Source organism: Chrysemys picta, chromosome 2 (genome assembly GCF_011386835.1).
Source record: "Chrysemys picta bellii isolate R12L10 chromosome 2, ASM1138683v2, whole genome shotgun sequence".
In the NCBI taxonomy this organism is placed as follows: Eukaryota; Metazoa; Chordata; order Testudines; family Emydidae; genus Chrysemys; species Chrysemys picta.
In genome coordinates this window covers 259,497,654-259,521,349 of record NC_088792.1, presented here as the reverse complement: position 1 = coordinate 259,521,349, position 23,696 = coordinate 259,497,654, and the positions used below count along the sequence as shown (strand labels likewise).

The 23,696-nt window shown below is 40.3% G+C and overlaps 1 protein-coding gene across 7 annotated transcripts in view; it reads right to left on the bottom strand.

Moving 5' to 3' along the window:
- Positions 1–23,696, bottom strand: part of EBAG9 (estrogen receptor binding site associated antigen 9) — a 45,314-nt gene that overhangs the window by 5,677 nt on the left and 15,941 nt on the right. For 3 of the 7 annotated variants that reach the window (XR_010598956.1, XM_065586037.1, XM_024105214.3), the window contains exons 2-7: positions 19,541–19,638; positions 15,332–15,465; positions 10,451–10,575; positions 10,164–10,322; positions 4,490–4,597; positions 2,733–2,824 (exon numbers count right to left, since the gene is read on the bottom strand). Coding sequence is in view for 5 of the 7 variants with exons in the window: in XM_065586037.1 (XP_065442109.1) it covers positions 2,733–2,824; positions 4,490–4,597; positions 10,164–10,322; positions 10,451–10,575; positions 15,332–15,465; positions 19,541–19,623 (701 nt within the window). In the remaining 2 variants the exon portion in view is untranslated. The remainder of the gene's footprint in view (positions 1–2,732; positions 2,825–4,489; positions 4,598–10,163; positions 10,323–10,450; positions 10,576–15,331; positions 15,466–19,540; positions 19,639–23,696) is intronic. The other 4 variants (XR_010598957.1, XM_065586039.1, XM_005287274.5 and 1 more) reach the window with 2 other exon arrangements.

Genomic DNA, 23,696 nt, shown 5'->3' with positions numbered 1-23,696 from the left:
CTATAGTTAGGCACCTAAACCAAAATATAGATAATAAAAGCAACCCAAGTTTCTGGGCACTTGCTGCCACTGACTTCAATGGGAACTGGAGGGAGGACAGTAGAGAGGAGTCATTTATTTAGTAGTCAGATTTGGAGCTGAGTGCCTAAGAACAGGCAACGAAGTTGGCCTAGGCACTTTACAAATGGAGATGAAGACAAGGCCTCTGCCACAAAGAGCTTACAACCTAGATGGGCAACGCATAGATGAAGCCAGGCAAAAGAGACTCAATAAAAGCACAAAGAATGACCAGACAGTGAAAGCAGAGCAAACCTCTGATGAATTCCAGCATTCCCTGTTATTAATTCCTTGCAAATTAACCTGGTCCAGAGGGGAGGATTACAGTGTGCAGGATTTTGGAGAAAAGTGCATATTCAGAAGTGACTTGAAGGAGGAGGGGGCAGAAGCACAAAGGACCACATTGGGCAGAGGACTACATGAAAGAAGACCCAGAGACTAGTATGGGAGGACAGGAAAGATTTCAACGTGCATGTTGAGACCAAGGGTGAAAATAAAATGTTAAAAGTCTCTAATACAAGTCAACATTCAGCAGTATAATTGTTCTGCGTGTACTGTATATACATACAACACACAAAACTCCACCTATTAGTGCATGAAAGTACTTTCAATCTATAAGATTTTGGAAGGACATTTTGACCTTTTTGCCTGACTCAGGGAAGATGATTTTCTCCTTCCAGAAACAGTACCACAATGTAAATGAGACACCAGGACAAATATATGAAATGTATGCAAGATTCTGAGCAGTTTCCTGACCCCATAGCCCAATCTTGCAGTGCAAATGAACCAGCAGGCAGCCAGATCTTCTTAGCTGGCTTAGCTCCCACATCACCCCTCTGCAGTCCTTGGCACCCAGGCAGGGAATTGTTGGAGCATGGCTGGAGTGCACTGCAGTTTGGCAACCTCTGGCTGGAGAAAAGCTCCTTTGGGAACCAGAGGGCCAGCTAATACCATATATTCCACAGCAGCTCCTAAGCCAAGACAACATATACCCTGCCCCAGAATTAAGGAGCTGCGACTGGTTTCTTTGCAACTCCCCCTCTCTACGGCACCCAGTGGAAACTGAGCACAGTGAATGACAATATGTTTGTTACAATGTAAACAGATGTGCTGCTGCCCTGTTATGACAGCCTAGCAAAAACTGTCTCAACAGCTGCAGCAGCCAGAGAGGGGAGTTCTCTGCCCTCCACCAGCAGAAGGTGAGACATTCGGCCTAACTGGGACAGTTAGCTTTTGCTTTCCTCCATTTTTCTTTTTTAAAACAAAGGAAAACATGTCAGTGCACTGAGAACTTTCCCCAATTAAAAATTAAGTCAGGAAACATAAAAAAGTATCAACAGGAATGTTAACTCAGCCACACTACATGTACAGACAATGTTCTTGTCAAGCTTTTCCAGTTAAAATGTGTAGCTTAGTATTCTTGCTTATGGTATAAAATGCAGGAGGATAAAACAAAGAGACAGAAAACAGATCCAAGTTAACACTGCCAATGGAAACCTTTACATTCCTGATTATGATATGAATTGTGCAGCCATAATAATGTATTCAAGCTGTATTTTTACATTTATTTATATTATACTGAACAACAATTAAATTGCCAGACTAGGGGAGTGCTGAAATTATTTTATCATAATTCAATATGGACAAAATGTAATTTCCAAAATCTGAAACTGGTATTGTTCAAAATAATGTGCTTAACCCATTCTCGCCGTTATTAAACAAACAAATGAAAAAAGCGTTCCAAAAACAGATACTGTGGTGATGAACACAGTACAAGAATCTAAACAGAACAGTCTTTGAGCATGATTGCGCATAGACAGCCTTCATCAAGAGACTGCAAAAGGATATAAATATCCTAAAATTATGTACTATTGTACTATATGCCTTGACATTCCAGAGCTGTCACAGTGTCCCTTCTCCCCTCTGATTTTAGTAAGTGTTCAGAAATTTTAATAAAATATTAATGCTGACACTGTGTAGTAAACTAGTGATGTTTACAGAAAGTCCTATTTGTTATTTTAACTAAGCTAGTAAGAATACGGTTGAGTCGGTGTGGATTCAATAATTTATTTACTTAATATTTCCACTGAATTTTCAACTAAAAAACAAAAAAACAAAAAAAAAAAAACCCACCACTGATTCCTCACATACTGTCCTAAACTGTTGTACAACATTTCCCATCTTTGAATTTAACAGCACACTGCTATGTATGTATTCTGTAAGAGCTTCAGGAATCACCAAATTGAAAGATGCTATTGGTACATCAAGGTTTTTAATTGTGATTTTACTATTTGTATACTCTAGTGACTCAATTTTTTCCACTTATGTACATTGCTATTAAATTGAGTTTTAATGTAGCAGTGCAGAGTACACTTTATCTTTATTATTTCTAGAACGTAGAGCAATTAAAACTATTCCTTGCTAAATAAAATCCCATTATTCTTATTATATAAACAAGTGTTTAACATGCCAAATTCTTGTGTGAATAAGGTCTTAATGGAAGGAAAACGTATGGTATAAAATTTGTATATATTGAAGATTGGTGGAGAACGGGGAGAGAGTGAAATCCTATGTAATGCATGTCCCGCAAATTAAGTAGGATTGCTAAATTGGCTAAAATATGATTGTGCTAAAAATTGCTCGAGCCTGGTCAGCTACAGAATTGTTTAAATTACCTAAGAACTTCTTCTGCCTGCCAGGCAGCATCTTCCTCTTCTTCCCAGGCGTTAGTGTTTTCCTGCCAGGTATCCAGGTCTCCCAATTCAGGCTGAAAACAAAAGACCAAGAATATAATAAACGTACGCAAACCATCTCCCCACCTCATTTCCAGATAAAACCATGTTGAAACTCAGAAAGCAAAGCTATTTAGTGTTAAGGGTTTTATAAATCTGCTTTATGACAATATGGAAATATCTTCTCCTAGTACCAGACAGGATTGTTTTGAGTTTCCCAACCATCCCCCCAACCAAAAAAAATAAAAAAAAAAAAATAAAACCCACCCCAAAATCAAAACCCCCAACAAACCATACTGAAGAAGTGAGAAACAACTATTGATCTGATCGCAGTGAAGACAAATATTGGTGGAGCTAGTACCTCTTTCTAAAAAAGCAGGCTAAAACATCTGCCTAGCTTCCAGAATTTTCTAGATTCTAGCAAAGTCCCCACCCATTACTACTCATCCACATACTTCCCCCACTTTCCAATCTATAGTATCAATCATTATCTACCTTAGGTACTCATATGGCCTCAATTACGGTAATGTGAAGCGATGTGATCCCTGAATAAGCCCCTAGTGTATATGCAGTTATATCAGCAAAACTGCACTTTTACTATTATAGCTTGTTTTACCCTTTGGGGGGCTGGTTTTACTCTACTGGTGCAAAGTACAACTTTGCTGGTACAGCTGTGTCCACGCCAGGAGTGCTTTGCCAGTATAGTAGTATTCCTCTACTGATAAAATACTCCTAGTGTAGACGTAGCCTAAGTGACCTGTTGAAGGTCACACAGGAAGTCTGTGGCAATGCAGGGAATTGAACTCACGTCTCCTGAGTTCCAGGCTAGTGCCCTTCCACCAGACCCTCATTCCTCATGACTGATGCCAGCTTTTCCCCTTCCTCTCTATACTGAGACAGTTTCTATGACTTTCTTATTGTTCCTCAATAGATATTACAAGAACCTTGATGCTTTCACCACTTCTCTTTTACCTTTTCAAATTAATAACAGTTTTCACACAGACTGAAATTAGAACTCAATGTTTCTAGCGTCTAAAACCCTACCAAATGTATGTTATCCATATGTACTTTTACAATTCAGTGGCAGGTTATTAGAAGCAGTAGTTATGTAAGAAATAAATTTAAATATTTATAAAAAAACCGATTCTACCATTCTAAAAAGGTATTACATTTATAGAGCACCTTATATCTTCAGAGTACTTTGCAAACAAGTTAATCCTACCTACACTCTGAGTTAGTCAAGTATCACCTCATTTTACATATGGTGTTATACCCCACATTTCTTGTCCTAGTACACCTTTGTTGTCAAGGCAAACATGGTCAGCATAAGTGCATGAAGATCAATGCAAATTGTTCCTCTGCCCTTTCACCGTGGGATTAACATGTAATCTCCAAAAGCCTAGAGCTCTCTGGTTTAGGAGATATGGTAACAGTCAGGATGCATCTCAGACTAAATTTCCAGCAGGCTGACTTGTATTCCCTTCTGCTCATCTCCTCTTTTCAAGAGCTAGGCAGACAGTACTAATTCCACTAATTCACCAATTCAAATTCAGCATCGCCTGCTCAAATAGCTCTTATTCTTTATCAACAATTCAGGTACTTTATAGATACTTATTCCTCCTCCCGGCCAGACCTCTTTCTCTACTGAAGAGCAGACACACTGCCATATAAATAAGAATCAAAACACATAGTATACTTACAGACTGGTGAATAAAAGGAATATCTTGTGTAGCTGCTAATCTACTAGAAAATCCTGCATTTCCATCTGGGATCCCAAAATTTAAAGGTTCTCTTTTTTTAATAACAATCTGAAAGACAACATTGAAAAGGGGGAAAGGAGAAGAAGAGGGGAGGAAGTCAGAGTTTTATACCACCATTGAGAGCTAATAAGAGCATGATACTCTTTTTTTCAGTGCTATAATACACTACACCTATATATTTTAATAGACAAAATGGCACAAAACATCCCTTTAAATAATTTAGTGTCCTCCTTTTATTTTTTTTAAACGCCTGGTAATTTCTTTATGTGCTTCACTTTTACCAGTACAGATAGACACACACAGAAGTTTCTTCTCTTCTTGAAAGGCAGGTCAGTAAATGTAACATGGGGACTAAAAACAACGAGGAGTCCTTGTGGCACCTTAGAGACTAACACATTTATTTGGGCATAAGCTTTTGTGGGATATAACCCACTTCATCCGATGCATGGAGTGGAAAATACAGTAAGCAGGTATAAATATACAGCACATGAAAAGATGGGAGTTGCCTTACTAAGTTGGGGGCAGGGGGGGGGGGGGGGGGGGGAGTCAGTACTAACAAGGTTGATTCAATTAGGGTGGATGTGGTACATTCCCAACAGTTGACACGAAGGGGTGAATACCAACAGAGGGAAAATTATTATTATTTTATGTAGTGACCCGGCCACTCCCACTCTTTATTCAGGCCTAATTTGATGGTGTCGAGTTTGCAAATTAATTCAAGTTCTGCAGTTTCTCATTGAAGTCTGTTTTTGAAGTTTTTTTGTTGAAGAATGGCGACTTTTAAGTCTGTTATTGAGTGTCCAGGAAGACTGAAGTGCTCTCCTATGGTTTTTGAATGTTACAATTCTTGATGTCTGATTTGTGTTCACTTATTCTATTGCGTAGAGACTTTTCAGTTTGGCCAATGTACATGGCAAAGGAGCATTGCTGGCACATGATGGCATATATCAGATTGGTAGATGTGCAAGTGAATAAGCCCTTAATGGTGTGGCTGATGTGGTTGGGTCCTATGATGGTGTCCCTTGAATAGATATGCGGACAGAGTTGGCAACAGGGTTTGACTAAGAGCATCATGTGCCTTTTTAGTGGCTTATCCTCATACAAGTTAAGAGCCTACACACATATTCTCTCTCTAGCATCTGAAATCCACAGAAATGCAAATCCCAATACAGGCCACCACTTTATAATAATCCACCATGATTCATCAGCAGGGCCTGAACCTGGGAAATTCAGTACCAAATCAGAAGCCTCCACCAGCCAAGTGACTCCTTTAGCACAAATGATAGAGGTCTGTGCTTTTGGGCTGGAGGTTCAAAGTTCGTACCTGCTGACGATTCATGGTGGTGGTCATTTCACAAACAATGAGAATCTCAACTTTTGAGTATGCACCTCTGCCTCACCAGCTGGAGGATTTCCACACTGAAACCAAAGTATGCATTTAACAACTCTACATTTAACTACAAATATGGACCAACCAACCAACCACAAACTCATTTCCTGGTACAGGTAGAGAAAAGACAGAATTACCAAGTTAGAATCTTTCTGTGTCCCAGCTGTCACCAGCACAAAGCAATGGGACCCAAATACCCCAGAGATGTTAAGGAAAAGGAAAAAAGAGGGAAGTTAAACAGATTCAAGCCAAGCTATTGATTACATCACCAAATAAACAGAGCTAAGAAGAAAAAGCATGTATTCCTCTTTTCACGTTTCTCAAGGATGTGTCAGGAAAGGCCTACCAAGATATGGGGAGTTCCCCAAGCACTGCCCAGAAGACACATCACCATTTGCAGAAGAAAGCAAACTGAAACAATAGAACTTTGGGTATGTCTACATTCAAGCTGGTGTAATTTCCAGCTGGAGGAGACATGTCTATGCTAACTCTGATCAAGCTAGCATGCTAAAAATAGAAGTGTAGAATCAGCATGAGGGAATAGCAGCTATGAGTAGGTACTTAGTGTCTTGGAGGGATCATACTAGGGGGAGCTAGCTCCTTACTCTGCTTGGGCTGCCACGGCTACACTTCTATTTTTATGTATGTTAGCTCGACTGGAGCTAGTACAGGTGTCTTCAAGATGGAAACGACACCTTCCAGGTCGAATGTAGATATGCCCTTAGAGAATGTATTGACAGTACTGTCAAGTGCAGTTTTGTGCAGTTCTTCAACTGAAACACCTCCGTTTTTTTCCCAGGAGACTGATGTGGATCTAGTCAAATGTTTTATGTTAATGTAAGAAATGCCCAGACAGCTTGTATGGTTTTGATATGCAGTTTTATCATATTAGCTAACAAACCTAAACACTGGGGCAGAACAGAGTATTTACAAAGACGAATAATTACTCAAAATAGCAGTGCAGCCTCTTTATAGTTTATAATTAGGGCTGTCAAGCAATTAAAAAAAATTAATCATGAGTAATCGTGCTATTAAACAATAACAGAATACCAGTTATATATTTTGGGATGTTTTCCACATATATTAATTTCAATTACAAACACAGAATAGAAAGTATACAGTGCTCACTTTATGTTTATTTTTTATTATAAATATCTGCACTGTAAAAATAAAATAAATCATATTTTTCAATTCACTTAATACAAGTACTGCAGTGCAATCTCTTTATCAAGAAAGTGGAACTTACAAATGTACAGTTATGTACAAAAACAACTGCATTCAAAAATAAAACCATGTAAAACTTTAGAGCCTACAAATCCACTCAGTCCTACTACTTGTTCAGCCAATCGCTCAGACAAGTTTGTTTACATTTGTAGGAGATAATACTGCTTGCTTCTTGTTTACGTCACCTGAAAGTGAGAATAGGCATTTGCATGGCACTGTTGTAGCCGGCGTTGCAAGACATTTATATGCCATATACGCTACAGATTCGTATGCCCCTGCATGCTTTGGCCACCATTCCAGAGGACGTGTATCCATGCTGATGATGGGTTCTGCTCAATAACGATCCAAAGCTGTGTAGACCAACGCATGTTCATTTTCATCATCTGAGTCAGATGTCACCAGCAGAAGGTTGATTTTCTTTTTTGGTGGTTCAGGTTCTGTAGTTTCTACATCGGAGTGTTGCTCTTTTAAGACTTCTGAAAGCATGCTCCACACCCCGTCCCGCTCAGATTTTGGAAGGCACTTCAGATTCTTAAATCTTGGGTCGAGTGCTGTGGCTATCTTTGGAAATCTCACATTGGTATCTTCTTCCTGTTTTGTCAAATCTGCAGTGAAAGTGTTCTTAAAATGAACAACATGCTGGGTCATCATATGAGACTGCTATAACATGAAATATATGGCAGAAGTTGGGTAAAAACACAGAAGACATACAGGTCTCCCCCAAGGATTTCAGTCACAAATTTAATTAACGCATTTTTTTTTAACGAGCATTATCAGCACGGAGCATGTCCTCTGGAATGGTGGCCAAAGCATGAAGGGGCATATGAATCTTTAGCATGTCTGGCACTTATATACCTTGCAATGCCAGCTACAAAAATGCCATGCAAACGTCTGTTCTCACTTTCAGGTGATATTGCAAATAGGAAGCGGGCAGCATTATCTCCCGTAAATGTAAACAAATTTTTCTCTCTTAGCAATTGGCTGCACAAGAATTAGGACTGAGTAGACTTGTAGGCTCTAAAGTTCTACATTGTTTTGTTTTTGAGTGCAGTTATGTAACAAAAAACAAAAAATCTATATTTGTAAGTTGCGCTTTCACGATAAAGAGATTGCTTTGGTACTTGTATGAGAAACTGAAAAATACTATTTCTTTTATCATTTTTATAGTGTGAATAATTGTAATAAAAATAATATAAAGTGAGCACTGTACACTTTGTATTCTCTGTTGTGACTGAAATCAATATACATGAAAATGTAGAAAAACATCCAAAATATTTAATAAATTTCAATTGGTATTCTATTGTTTAACAGTGTGACTAAAACTGCGATTAACCGCGATTAATTTTTTTTTGAGTTAATTTTGTGAGTTAACTGCGATTAATCAACAGCCCTATTTATAATACAACTTCTGTATTAGACAGGCATGTCTGGAACTGTATATTTTCATCACAGACACAAATCTCTCATTAACTAAAATATTTGTGCATAAATCTCTCGATACCCATTACAGAAAAATGTATTTCATTTTATTTCAGTATCACTCCATGCCACCCATGCTTCCCAGAATATACTCTGATTAAGGGACTTTCAAGTCACTGCTTGAATTTAAAAAACAGTAGAACATACCCACCTGGATTTCCTTGATGGAATAAGTTCTCCCTCCCACCCCACCAGGGCCGGCTCCAGGCACCAGCTTGTCAAACAGGTGCTTGGGGCGGCCACTCTGAAGAGGGGCGGCACATCCAGCTATTCGGTGGCAATCCGGCGGACGGTCCCTCACTCCGGCTTGGAGCGAAGGACCTTCCGCCAAATTGCCTCCGCAGATCGCGATTGCGACTTTTTTTTTTTTTTTTTTTTTGGGCTGCTTGGGGTGGCCAAAACCCTGGAGCCGGCCCTGCACCCCACCTTCTTTGACAAAAGCAAGATTAGCCCATAACTTCCTATCGCTTCTCAGTTCCACATCAGAAAGCAGAATAAAACTGATGGAGAGAAGCACAATGCAAATACATATCTAATAGTCCTGGGGTAATTCTGCACCACTGCACAATGTAGAATTTTACAGAAATTAATGGTGCACAGATGTTGGCTGCCACTAGGGACCGCTGTACCTGGCAGAGCCCAGCTTGCAGACAGAAGACAAGGGTGGGGGGGGAGGGAACTGGAGGGTTCCCAGCAGCTGCAGTTTTCAGCACACCCTGAAGAAAGGAGGGCAGCAGCATATGGGAAATGCCGTGCAAGTCCAGGACCCAGCATCAGGCTGTTTCTCCCTCTGGATCCCTGAACTCTAGGAGTGTAGGGGTGAGAGTGTCTGGGCTGGAGGTGGAGGCCCTGCAGCTGATCTCAGGGGGGGGGGGGGGGAGGAAAGGTATAGGGTGAGCGTGTCTGGGCTGGGGGACCCCCACAGCTGGGCTCTGGAAGGGTAGGGGGTGAGACTATCTGGGTTGTGTCTCGGCTCTAGGAGAGGAGGGGGTGAGAGTGTCTGGGACTGGGGTGTGTGTAGCTGGGTTCTCGGGGGAGGGGATGCGAGTGTCTGGGCTGGGGAGGGCCCCATGGCTGGTCTCTGGGAGGGAGGGGGTATGAGTGTCTGTCCCCCAGTCTGGGCTTTTGGGGGGGGAGGGGAAAGAGGAACCGAGTTTCTTTAACTTTCTACTCCCAGGGGGGAGGGAGAGGGAGGGAGAGGGAGAGAGAGTGTGTACTGTTATAGACATACTTGCTGACAGGAATTTTGAAATAAATTACTAAAATAATTGAAACTGGCATGATTATAGAGTGTTATTTTGACAAATAAAATTTGCAGAATTTTAAATGTTTTGGCGCAGAATTCCCCCAGGAATAATCTAAATCCCCAAAACACATCATCAGCTAGGGCATCCAAATTAGATACCAGAAATGGGGCTGTTGAATTTTTGCCTGAAAGCTCTGCTATTTATAATTGACCTACAAATTATTTCAAATTTCATAAATTGATTTAATAAGCGTATTTGCATGACTGAAACCTACTTTCTGTGTTTTCCTTATAGTTGGCGTCATGTCCTTAAAATAATCGGGCTCCAGTTGTTCTGAAGCATTCTGTTGTGTGGCTACATTCCCATTACCACCGTCAATCTTCACACTGGTTGGTGCTTCTTCATCCCATGAAGTCCAATCTTCTACTTCAGACTGAATACAATTGAACAACATCACTTTAGCATTTGACTTGTGAAAGATTAGAACATATTTTACTGGTTCAACGGGGTTAGTAGAATTGCTGTTTTACTCCACATCACCCAGCCCTTTAGAGACATTACCTGTTTAGGAACAGATGAATAATCCACTGTAGTTGGCAAAGTTATTTGGTCTCCACTTAACTTTCGTCCTCTTCCAGACCTGAAAGAGAAATGTAGGATTCCTCCAAGGTCTGAGAACATGAGCACTACATTAGAAAGAAAAGAGCTGCTGAAGGCTAAATGAGCTACTGGAAGAAAGGAACCTGATGAAAATCATGGCTAAAATCAATAACTAACAGAAATAACCCAAGAAGTGGTTCTAATACAATGTTGATAATAGGATTAAAATGGGACTCCCTAAACAAAGTTAATATTGAAATTTTTTTTTTCAGTTTAATAATTTAAGGTGATGTTAGTAAGAAAATTTTAGAAGTTCAGTTTACTTTCCATTATTTATATTCTTGCTTTACACATTTTGCATTTCTCTCAGCTTGGACAATGGAATTTATAATCAATTTCACTTTCAAATTCTCAGTGCTTCAATGTTTGGGTTGTGAACACTGCAGGCTATGTTAGTTCAAGACAACTTTTCCCTTAGAATTTTTTTTTTTTTTTAATTCCTTGGAAACACTTCTGTAGCTTTTATAAAACGGTTTGAATTTTACAAATTTATATTTTGAGCTAACAGTTTCCCTGTAATGTGATAACTTAACAAAATAGAGAATACTGCTAGATTTCTAATGTGAGGGATAGGTAGGACAGGATTATATAAGATTCACCACTGCTATTCAACATGTACCACCATTTTGAGTACTGCAGTTTTATCCATCATACCAGGAAATTTCCTTAGAAGACAGAATGAAAAAAACTGTGACCATTTGGGGTTCAACCCATACAAGTGAGAGATTGTGTCAGCACCTGCCCTGTAACCCTGGATGCCTTATATGCTCTGTTGCTGTGACTTACTGACCAGATACCAACAGCTAGCAGACAAGCATGCTGTTCCTTGAGGTCTGTGTGCTGTGCAGCCCTAGATCAGCAAACTGACCCCAGCAGCCCGCCTACAACACAACAGCCCTACCCTGGTCTGCACCAGCCTTGGTTACTACTTGCAGGGTGACCCCAACACACCCCCAGTCCTAATTTTCCCCAAAACCATCAGCCCTGAAGTGTCCAGTCCTCTCCTGGAACACACAGAAGTAAAAAGGTTTGTTGTCCCTTTAAAGAGACAAAAGCACAGCTTATTATTTTAACTGGCATTAACAATCACCAATTCAAACACACCACTGGAATAGTTTAAGATTAAAAGTAAAACAAGTTTATTTACTCAAAAGTGGTTTTATGTAAGTTCAAGTACAAGTAAATAAAAGTAAAACACACTTTCTAGTGGCTAAGATCTAACTCAACAAGCTACAACCTTTGTTCAAGGAAGATTTCTTACCAATCTTTCCTCCTTCCAGCCAGGGCTCTCTCTTAGTCAGGAACTTCCACAAAAGTACAAGGTGCTGGTTTCCTTGTCTTCCTAGGTGAAAGATGCCAAAATGGCTTTCTGTCTCTGCTTATCTCTCTCAAAATTCATTGACCCTGTTCCAAGAAGCATGAAGATCTCATCCTCTTCTTCCCATCCCCCTATGTAAATGGTGTGCCCATTGTTTTGATTCCACCATTCTTAATTTACATAGAAGACAGATAGCTGCCTTCTCTCTAGTCTGGGAAAAAAAACATTTCTCTCCCTTTGTTTGATCAGACTTTAAAACACAATATTACCGAGTATCCATAATTCCTCATATAGTGTTCACAATGATCTTTGTCACCAGTTCACATATGATACTTTACATGACCCATTTTATATACAGATTATAACAGTGAGTTGGGGTATGCTGGGCTGGTCAGGTCAGCTGAAACTCACTGCTGAATACCAGGGAATCCCTTGCCATCTGGCATTGAGGTTCTCATAGGGTCACACCTCCCCCCTTACAAAACTGCAGGAGGGTTAGCCACAGGCTGACTCAGAGGAAGCAGGTCAGAACCCTCTTTCCTGGACAGGGCATCTGCCACATTTTCTCCCCCCACCCCATATAGAGAAAAAAAACCCAAAACCTATTTTGTCTCCTTTGTCTGTTAACAGTCTCCAAGATATAATATCAGACAGTATCCATAATGTCACTTACAGTGCTGTTACAAACATTACACAGTGATATTAATGACCAGTGTGTTACTAGATTTCAAATGACATATTACATGTCACCTTAAATAAATATCATAACACCAAAGTGTGAGACGTGGTGAGTATGTCAGGTCTGACGAGAGTTGCTGACACAGAGTAGCAAACCACCAGTGGGCCTCTATTTCACAGGAACTAATGCCTTACAAGAACCTAGCAGGAAACTAACGTTCCAAATGCATGCCTTGCATAAACTTTCTCTTTAAGAATGCCAATAAATCAAGTTAGGACAAATACACTGTGGCTGATACAATATTATTTGGAGGGCTTGTTTTTTTTTAATAAAATGACTGAACTTGTCAGACATGTATCAAACTCCTATCTTCCAACAGCACAATCATCCACAGTACAATCAATCAATAGGTCTTGCCTACACTAGGATATTACCACAGCTGTAGTTTCACCATTGGAAGTTACAGTTTCGACAGAGTTCCAGCTTTTTCAACACGGTCATCTAACTCTGCTCTGATTGTCTATATGGCGATTTAGCGCACAGCAAGTCTATAGCACAGCAGCTGGTGTGCACTAGCTGGCCAGGTGGACACTGCTGCCACACACTAGAAGTTCTATAGTGTGCTCTGATCTACTGCGGTCTGAAACTTCTATTGCAGTGGCTCTCAACCTTTCCAGACTACTGTACCCCTTTCAAGAATCCGATCTGTCTTGTGTACCCCCAAGTTTCACCTCTCTTAAATACTTACAAAATCAGACATAAAAATACAGAAGTTTCACAGCACACTCTTACTATCTCATTTTTACCATATAATTATAAAATAAATCAATTGGAATATAAATATTGTACTTACAGTGTATAGTATACAGAGCAGTATAAACAAATCATTGTCTATGAAATTTTAGTTTGTACTGACTTTGTTAGTGCTTTTTATGTAGCCTGTTGTAAAACTAGGCAAATCTCTAAATGAGTTGATGTACCCCCGGAAGACCTCCCATTACCCCCAGGGGTACACGTACCCCTGGCTGAGAACCACTGTTCTAGTGCATGGCAGCAGCGTCCAGATGGTCCCTTAGTGTGCAGCAGACTGGCGTGCTATAGATTCACATCCCAGCTTATTGTGCACTAAACTGAAATACAAACAAGCCCTTATATTTACACTACAGCCTCCACTGTTGCACACCAGTGAAGAATTATAGGTCTGAATTTTCCTCACACTGACAGTAAAACATGGGATGGTGTGGAGTAGATCTTTGAGCTATACAGTCTTTTCTTCCCTTTTCCGGTTGAGAGATCAGTTTCTGAAGTCAGCCATATAGAGCCTGAAAGCTTCAGGCCATTGCTCCTTTAGAAATTCTTTCCTAGTGCTGGATGGATAAATAGTTGGGGAAAGAGCCCGAAGGACTCAGTGAGCACTGCTCAGTGAATCCACATATCAGTCTTAAGACCCTCACTCACTATAATACATGACAGGCAAACTGGGCACAGACTGAGAATCCACTGTTTGTACCAATGACCATGAACTGATTAATTTAGTATTCTGCAGCCAATATAGAGGACATATTAGGGAACAGTCAAAGAGACAATCAAAAGGCTTACAGCCAAGGAAAGTATTTGCTGCTAGATTGAGTGCTACATGCTCAAAGTTCCTGTTTCTATCCTTTATATGCAGGGAGAATATAGGCAACATTTTAGAAAAAAAATTGTGCTATCAGTTCCCACTGTAGTGTATTAAAATGGGAGACCACCAGCTTGAAAAGTTAAGTTTTTGGATTGAAATGTATCTATTATTGGTACACATGCTCCTGAAATTACTATAATAGAAAGACTAGAAAATATATTTCTCTATTTTTCTCTAATTTGTTTATTTTATGCACGTGACCGGGGCGGCTCCAGGCACCAGCGCAGCAAGCGCGTGCCTGGGGCATCAAGCCACGGGGGGAGGCCTGCCAGTCGCTGTTAGAGCGGCAGTCAGGCGGCGTGCCTGAGGGAGGTCCGCCGGTCCCGCGGTTTTGGCGGCAATTCGGCGGCGGGTACACCGAAGCCGCGGGACCGGCAGATCACCCGCAGGAATGCAGCCGAAGGCCGCCTGACTGCCATGCTTGGGGTGGCAAAAAACAGAGCCGCCCCTGCATGTGACAGCATTATGCATGTAATCAGTTCCACTATTTTGTTGATAGTCATTTGCATTACTGATGTCCTGATCTGGAGAGTTCACATGTGTACCTTTCTCTAGGCACTGCAGGAGAGCATTTACCAGTAACAGGACCAGGCTTGAAACTGAAGAGACAGCATCTGATGTATGAACAGTGAGAAGAGAAAAGGGTGTTGGGGTGGGCCCAAATATGGTTAATACTGTTGTTCTTCATTTTGCCCAAAAGACCCTTATGGACACAGCAAGAAAGCGGAAAGATCGCTTATAATTTCTTTTAAGCACTCTACTTGAAAAACCCTCTATGAGAAGAGTGACTTTGTTTAAGTTAGTCCAGTTTAAAAAAAAAAAAATCAAGTTGGTAGTACCCTTTTAAATATAAGCATTAACATAACTTCTTCCAATGCTTTGAGCTCTCAGACTTTACAGTTAAGGTCAAAGAGCAACTCCATGAGATACACAAGCTCCCACATATTTGCAAAAGATCGATTTTTTTCTCCAGTTCCACAAGCTTTTTATTTTGGGAAAATAAGTCAACATTTGAAAGAAAAAGCTGAAGTCTTGCGGGAGCTTCCCTGTTTAGTAGGCACCAAACACCACTACAATCTAATTTAAACGCCCTTCTAGACATACTTGTAAGTGATGGAAGTGCATCCCCATTTTCCAGCTTGCGTGCATTGGATTTCCACACGGCCCGCAGGCTCAGCACAAATCCTGAGGGTTTTTCCAATTGAAATGTCACTCTTGGATTACAACACTCACTCCTGCTGAGAAAGTAGGATGGAGCGAAGGAAGAGAACATTTAAAATGTGCTTCCACCTAAACTCAAGTAGCAACACAGTATTAAAAGGAGTGACAAAAACCAGAGCACTGGACTCTTGACCTATCAGTATTACCAATCCATCCTTAATGGTGTTAGTGCCCCTTCAACCATTAAAACTTTAAATGTGCTGAGAGTTTCTTTAAATGCTTTGGCCATCTCTACGATCATCAGTATATGAAATAATAGTTCAGATGAACAGTGAGTGGCCAATCGAGCACTGTACATCAGGGGTAGTGAACAGGCGGACCGCGGCTCAAATCCAGATGCCAGATGCCTTTTATTTACTAATCATCATCATCATCATCATTTTTGTATTATTTTTTCTGGAATCTGGACCTTGACCAAGAAATCTGGACCTTGACAAAAATAACTGACTTCTCCTGATGTATATAATTAAGTTTGATTTATGGAATACCAACAAAAATCCCACAAAATACACTGACTCTCAGTAAAATTATGTTAGGCCTCAATACTGCAAAGACAACTGAATGGGATGGACTCCTGTCCCCATGCAGAGCCCCACCAACTTCAAAGGGACTCTACATAGATGCAGGGGTCCACATGCATGTTTCTCTTTGCAGAATCAAGGCCTTAGAATTTAAAATATGTTTACTAGAACTTGTACAGGTAGCTGCTCCCTACCATTCACAGCAGTTGGGTGCCTACGATCTGGGAAAACCCAGATTTCCGGCTGCAGTAGCTTTCACAGTCTATTGGAAAAAATAATCCAACCCAATGGTGAAAATCAATGCACAGGAACTGATGAAGAAAGCAACAATGGTTTCACCCACAATAATGATTAATAAACAAAAACAAAACAAAACCCCCATAGCCCAACAGAGTTAAGGTTGTGAACAGACATTGATCAATTTCAATGTCACAGTTACAAACAATTTTTTTTTTTTTTTTTTTTAAATCAAGCTTTTGAAAGTCAGGAAACTAGAACAAAGGCTGAAACGTGACTGAGCACTTCTAGACTTTCTGATATTTAGGTGTTTTTATTTAAAGAGTACCATCTGACAGTGTTCCAACTCAATTAAAAAAACCCAAAAACTAATGAACATTGTTTTAAAATAACTACATATCTATTTACATCCTTAAATAGCTTAAAAGGACACGCCAATTTAGGCCTTAATCCTACAAACAAACACATGCTTAACTTTAAACATATGAGTAGCTCAATCAACTTTACTACAATATGAGTGAAGTTAAGCATATGCTTTTAGGATCAGGGCCTTGAAAATCAAACTTCTCTCTGAAAGAATTGCACCTACTATTGCTACAAGTAGCTCCTAATCTTACTATAAATAAAGAAATTAAAATATGTTATTTCTCTATTTTTCCCTCTATGTTGACATGTGTATGTGAAGGCATTTTTGTTTAATTTCCCTTTTTGTGTGACTCTCACACAGCAAAAGGAGAGAGGAAAAAACACTTAACACTAAACAAACTCTTTTTAAAACTGACTAGATTTTGAGTTGAGGATTTCCCAAAAAGCTTTGGCCTGATATTTTCGTACTAGAACTTGTATAGAGTTATTTGTTTTGTTTTAGGATTTTTTTCCCCCCAAACACCATTTTAAGTTTACCTTTGTACTGATTTTTAAAAAAATCATATATTATATCTTCACATACAAATTAAAGAATATATAAATCAACCTTCTAATCTGGGTTAAATAATGTGATCTATGTATAGACTGAGTAGGTTTACATGAATTCATGCATAGCAGAAGTGAGTGGAGCGATTACAGAAGTCTTTCCCCAGAAGGTAACCACTTCAATAAGGGAGAAAATGGAAGTTTCATCAGAAGCTCTACTCCTGCAGAATTCAGAAACATTTCTAGGCAAGTATTTAGCCATTTCAGGAGTTTTATCAGCTTTGCAGGAACCCCAATCCAAGTGGCTCTTTGGTCCTACTATAGGACCAGAGACTTTTGGTTTCATTGCCTCACTCTGCTCCTGCACAGCTAAAGGTCTGCATGAAACATAGCCAGGAACCCTATGAGATTTGTGAACATAGCGTGCTCGTAAAACATCATAGATTATTTTTTTTTTAAACTTTCCTTGAAGTTTAAGTTTGCAACCTGCTCTAAAACCTTTTCCAAACTCTAAAAGGCTCTGCTCCAAAAGATATAGGAATATAATCATTCCTCTAGCTGGACTACTATCCTGTCTCTAACAGTGACAAGCATCACATATTTCAGAAATAGATGCAAGAAGCCCTTAGACAGTGCTCATAGAGACAGTTCTTCCTTACCCCATTGTCAGAAGTTGGCTCATGCCTTGAAGCATGAGGGTTTCTCTCTCTTCTGGTTTTCTTTATTTTTTACGTCCTTCCTAAAATAACTCTGGATGTTCTTGTTAGTCATACACATGTCCAATCCTTTTTTGAACCCTGCTTAACCGGTGTTCTCAGTGAAATGGGGTAGGAATGTGTTCCAAAGGCTAACTGTGTGGTGTGAAAGTGTTTCCTTTTATCAATTTTAAATTTGCTCCCTATCAATTCAACTGAATAACTCTCATTCTTGTATTGAGAGAAAAGGTAAATAGAAATGTCTGATCTACCTTCTCTATACCATTTGTTCTTTTGTATACCTTTAACCTGTCCCCTCTTATTTACTTCCTCTCTAAAGCACAACCCCTGTCTTTTCAATCTCTTTTATATTAAAGTTTATCCATACTTCATCATTTTTGTCATCGATCTTTGATACCCGCACCACACACTTTTCACTGTATTTCTTTTTAGCTGTCGTGACCAGATATGAAAACTATTCCAAGAGGGAACATACCGAGTGTCTTCAGAAAAGAGTAAGGGGGGATTTGATAGCAGACTTCAACTACCTGAAAGGGGGTTCCAAAGAGGATGGAGCTCGGCTGTTCTCAGTGGTGGCAGATAACAGAACAAGGAGCAATGGTCTCAAGTTGCAGTGGGGGAGGTCCACGTTGGATATTAGGAAACACTATTTCACTAGGAGGGTGGTGAAGCACTGGAATGCGTTATCTAGGGAGGTGGTGGAGTCTCCTTCCTTGGAGGTTTTTAAGGCCCGGCTTGACAAAGCCCTGGCTGGGATGATTTAGTTGGGGTTGGTCCTGGTTTGAGCAGGGGATTGGACTAGATGACCTCCTGAGGTCTCTTCCAACCCTAATCTTCTATGATTCTAGGGAGTTTTTCCCCCACACTTTCTATCCCAGTGCTGAGGCATCCTAACATTTTCTTTACTTTCTTGACTGCAAATGCATATTAAACAGAGGTTTTCATTGAACTGTTCATGATGAGACAGCCAGAAAACCTAGGTGTCATGAGGACAACAGAATAAGCCAAATTTTAAGTATCTCAACCATACTTTTTCACATATGACATAGCACAAAGAAACAACATTTTAAAATTTTCTTCAAATAAATTCTAACTGATATTTTTAGGCTCATCTCTTACAGACCTGTACAATTTACCCCTTAATGGGCAGAAGGCCATTTGAGGAGCTTCAGATAGACTGGTTTGGTTTTGGCAAACAAAAGTGGGAGGGTCACAATTAGGTTTATAATGGAAAGCTAGTGACAAACAATTGTGGACTTGATATTGTAATTTAAAAAAACCCTGACAGTTGGTAAGTGTATACTCTGCTCTGAGGAGGTTTTCAGCTAAAGACTGGGTGTTTTCTTCCAGAAATTCAGAGAACAGATTCTTTAGATATGTTTTTAGGAGACAACTTTCAAAACATGCTTTAAAAAAAAAGTTAAAAATAGGCATAAGAGACAGCCAGTATTGTTGTGTTATAAACCATACTATGTATACACAGCTGTAGAACATAGTCCAATTACTCACATTAGAGCACTCCATAATTTTGAATGTCAAATGAACATCAAGATGAAAGGTTTGAGTACAGTTTAACTATCATACACCTAGGCTTTGTTCTGCAGTTAAGAACTATGAAAATAACTAAGGGGAGAGGAAAAGATTAGAAGCAACTTGTATTTAAACAAAAGAATAGACAGTTTAATACATGAAACCATGTTATTTACCTGCATATTAACCTCTTAATGAAGGACAGCATTGCTGCCAGGCAAGTACAAATTTTAAAGAGCCGGAACTGTGTGATGGCCATGGCGAGAAACTTTGCCTGTAAAAAAAAAACAACCAAAAAATTCAAATTAAAATATCCCAGATGCATAATACATCTTTACATAGCTTTTAGGCCTGATTAGCTTCTCACTTACCCATTAGTAAATCAAGAATAACTCCACTGAAGACAATGGAGTTACACTAGTGAGGGGGGAGTCAATGCATTATACACATTATGTACGTACTATTTGTCATCCATTATGACATTTTATTGACTTTGTAGTAGTCATATAACAAGTCCTTCAAATAAATAATCGGGGGGAGGGGGGGGGGGAAGGTGGGGCCCAGGATACTCAGGCAAACAAAAAATATATATAAAAGAATACCATCACATAAGTACTGTATGAGCGAACATATTTGTCAGTTTAAAAATAATTGTAATATAACTCTATACAACCAATCTATTTTAGATATGATTATTATTGCTACAGGTAGCTGCAGCCAAAACATGCTCACACAGTTCCTATGAACTGCAATAGGAACTCTAATCACAGAAGTTGGCCCTTGGAGAGCACGATGCCACCTTGAGCAATTGACTTTACCATCATAAGAAAGAACGATCCTAACAGGCCCCCCCCATTTACACTACAAACATGGATGTCCCTTTGGTAATTGCACTGTTAAAATACACCTCTACCTCGATATAACACTGTCCTCGGGAGCCAAAAAAAAAATCTTACCGCGTTATAGGTGAAACCGCATTATATCGAACTTGCTTTGATCTGCTGGAGTGCACAGCCCCTCCCCCCCCCCCCCCCCCCCGAGCACTGCTTTACCGCATTATATCAGAATTCGTGTTATATCGGGTCGTGTTATATCAGGGTAGAGGTGTATGTATTGTGGACAGGATTGTGCTGTAACCAAGTCACGAAACTGGGCTAGAGCCTTGGCGTTGGCTAAAACAGTTCAAAACACCTCAGAAACCGTCATTTCTCAGAGATGGTACTAATGTAAGGGTTCTAGTCTCTCCAAAACCTTTAGACGGAGTATACCAAATTGATCTTAACAAATGTATTTTCATGAGTTACAGAATGTAGATTGGAATGAGCCACTACAACTCTGGTATATGAGTATTCCCCTAGATCCCTCCACTCCCCCCCCCCAAATATATTTTTCTGAAGAAAAAGAAACAACTCAGACCACACTGAAAAAAAGCCATAAAGATTTATGAAATAAAACACAAAAACACATACTACGTCATTTGCTTCGGAAGCATATTTAGTCCTCAAAACAGAAAACAGTACACACACAGTCCACGATTAAAAGTTTGCAATTGATCTACTAACTAGTTATGCCCATCATTTTACTGTATCTGCCCTAGTTACCAGTACACCATTACAGAAGAACGGTCAGACCAAGGGTCCATCCAGCCAAGTATCCTGTCTTCCGACAGTGGCCAATGCCAGATGCTTCAGAGAGAATGAACAGAACAGGTAATCACCAAGTGATCCATCCCCTGTCGCCCATTGCCAGCTTCTGGCAAACAGAGCTTTCTCAGCATACAGCCTACCACCAAATTTTGGCCTACCCAATCCAATGTGTGTTAAAAACCACACGTGACTGAAGCTGAGCTGGGTGGGCAGGTCTTTTAAAAATTTACAACACCCTCAATGCAACTGTCCTGTCTTTTGTGATTTTCCTTAAACAATTCTCCATCATTTTATGTAATCAATTGTGGCCTCTTCCAAACACACACATTTGGGGTTGAAATTTAGATCTGCAATTGTAATTGCTAATAAACAAGGAACAAAAACTCAGGATTATAGCTCAGTTTCTTCTTCTGTTCAAATTTCACTTTAATGGACCTTTTATAATTAGGATCAGTCAACTTGCAGGTACTCGGCATGGAAGAACCCTCAAAGGAAGGAAAATGGCATGTCATCTTCCTCTGCTTGTACTGGTGAGGCCCTGCCAGACAGAGAGGTATCCTGACCCAGGAAGCTTCTATCCAGGCCCCGGTCCTGACTTGCTGGGAAAGTCACCTGCATGTCCCTGCCAAAGAAAGCCAGGTGGGGGAACCACTTGGTATAAGAGGTGTCCATTAGTGGAGTTCCTCCTAATGCAGATACGAGGTGGCTTGTCTGCGTAGCATCCAGGAGCATGAATACTTCACTGACAGGATGCATATGGAATGTCTGGGATGGAGGAGGCTAGCCGACTACATGTGAAAAAAGCAGATTCAGAGAAGCCCTGCTCTGCAGGGAGGAGACTGGCTGCTTGCCACCTTGGGTCCCCTGTCCATTGAGATCAAGAACCAGTATGCTATACTAGTAACAGGAGTTGAGGAGCAGACCCCAATGGTTGAAGAAGAGGAACCACTTGCTCCCCAAACCAGGGAGACTCATGAACAGTAGACATAGGGTGGTGGTTGGGGATCCCCTTCTGCGGGGGATGGAGGCATCCAGCTACCGACTGGAGATGATATTCTGCCTACGTGGAGTCCGCATCCGAGATGTTACTGAAAGGTTGCTGAGGCTCATCTATCTCTCTGACCACTACCCCATCCTGCTCATCGATGTGGGCACTAATGGTACTGCCGGGTATGACCCTGAGCAGATTAGAAATGACTACAGAGCTTTGGGAGCAAGGGTGAAGGAGTTGGGGTGGCAGGCTGAGTGCTCACCCATCCTCCCAGTTGAGGGTAAGGACAGGGACATGTGCAACCTGGAGATAAATGCATGGCTGCATAGATACAGAAGGGGAGGGCAGCATGGCCTTGCAGTGGAAGAAGTTAGATACAGGGAATGTGCAGAAATTTAGGACATAAGACAGCAACTGTCTACATCATGCTAAAAAGGCATTCTTCCTTTTGAAAAGGTAGAGGAGTTTTATTTCATATATTACTAACCTGATTTCCTTCTTTGAAAAAATAACGAATTTTTAGATAAGGAGAATGGAGGCCTATCTTATGAGAGGAGACGGAAAGAGCTTGTCTTGTTTAGTCTAGCAAAAAGAAGGCTAAGAGGGGATATGATTGAAGAGCTATTTAAGCTTAAGGACAATGCCTGCCATTACATTACCATCTAAGAGACTGTCAAACAAAGAGGGGGTGATTCCTTCTTAAACCTCTCTCCGGGAAAAGGGAGGTTCTTAAAATGAAAGCCTTACTTAATACTTCATCTGTTTTTCCCTTATTTTCTTTATTTTAATAAAAGGTTACAAGAATTTTTAATGGTGTATTTGCCATGGTGTTAAGCAGGTCTCTGTATACCAAACCTTATTTAACATTGTTTAATGTGGGACAGTAACTGGGTTATGTCAACATCTTTAGCCAGTTTATACCATTGAAATTAGTACAGCAGCTCTCAAACATTTATAACTAGTTCTTTTGGAAGTGTGTTATATTTTCTAGTCAAGCAAAAAAACCCTGATGTTTGGAAAAAGATTTTGCATTGAGGTTTATATTTGCATTTTTGTTTGTTTTGTTTTAAGTTCAGCCACACACAGTTATTTGTTGTGACTTGTAACAATGTGAGGAATCTGTTTGTAAAATTTACTAATTCTGGTTGATATTTTGAAGTTGTTCTTATGAAAAGTACTGTATTGTAGAATGCCTCTATGTCTATTCACCACTGTTGACAAGCCTGTAAGCACACCTGTCCCGGACTAGATATAGCGAAGAGTAGGTAACCTTAATGACTGTAGTCTGACCAGTCAGTAGTATGCTAAAGTTGGTTGGATTGGGGAGAAGCCACTTCCTTCAGCTTGTCTGTATGGGGTTCAGATTTGGAGAGTGAAAAATTACTAGCAGCAGGCCAAAGGAACCAGTTATTGAGATACATAAACTTGAGGGACTTGGAGCCACTCAGGTATCTTGGGGCAGGAGAGCTGCACAGACAGGCATGCTTTTGTAGCAGGGGAGGTTTGGTTTAGCTGTGGGACTAACCAAGGTCAAAGCAAGCTGACTGGGGGTGGGGGATGGGAAGAGAGATGGAATGATGGAAATGACAAGCCATGTGCTGCAGGTGAAGGACGGCCCCAGAAGACTCTGACCTCCAGCCCAAAGAATGCTCTGGAGCGGTGAGGAAAATAAGTCAGGGAAATACATGTAGGGTT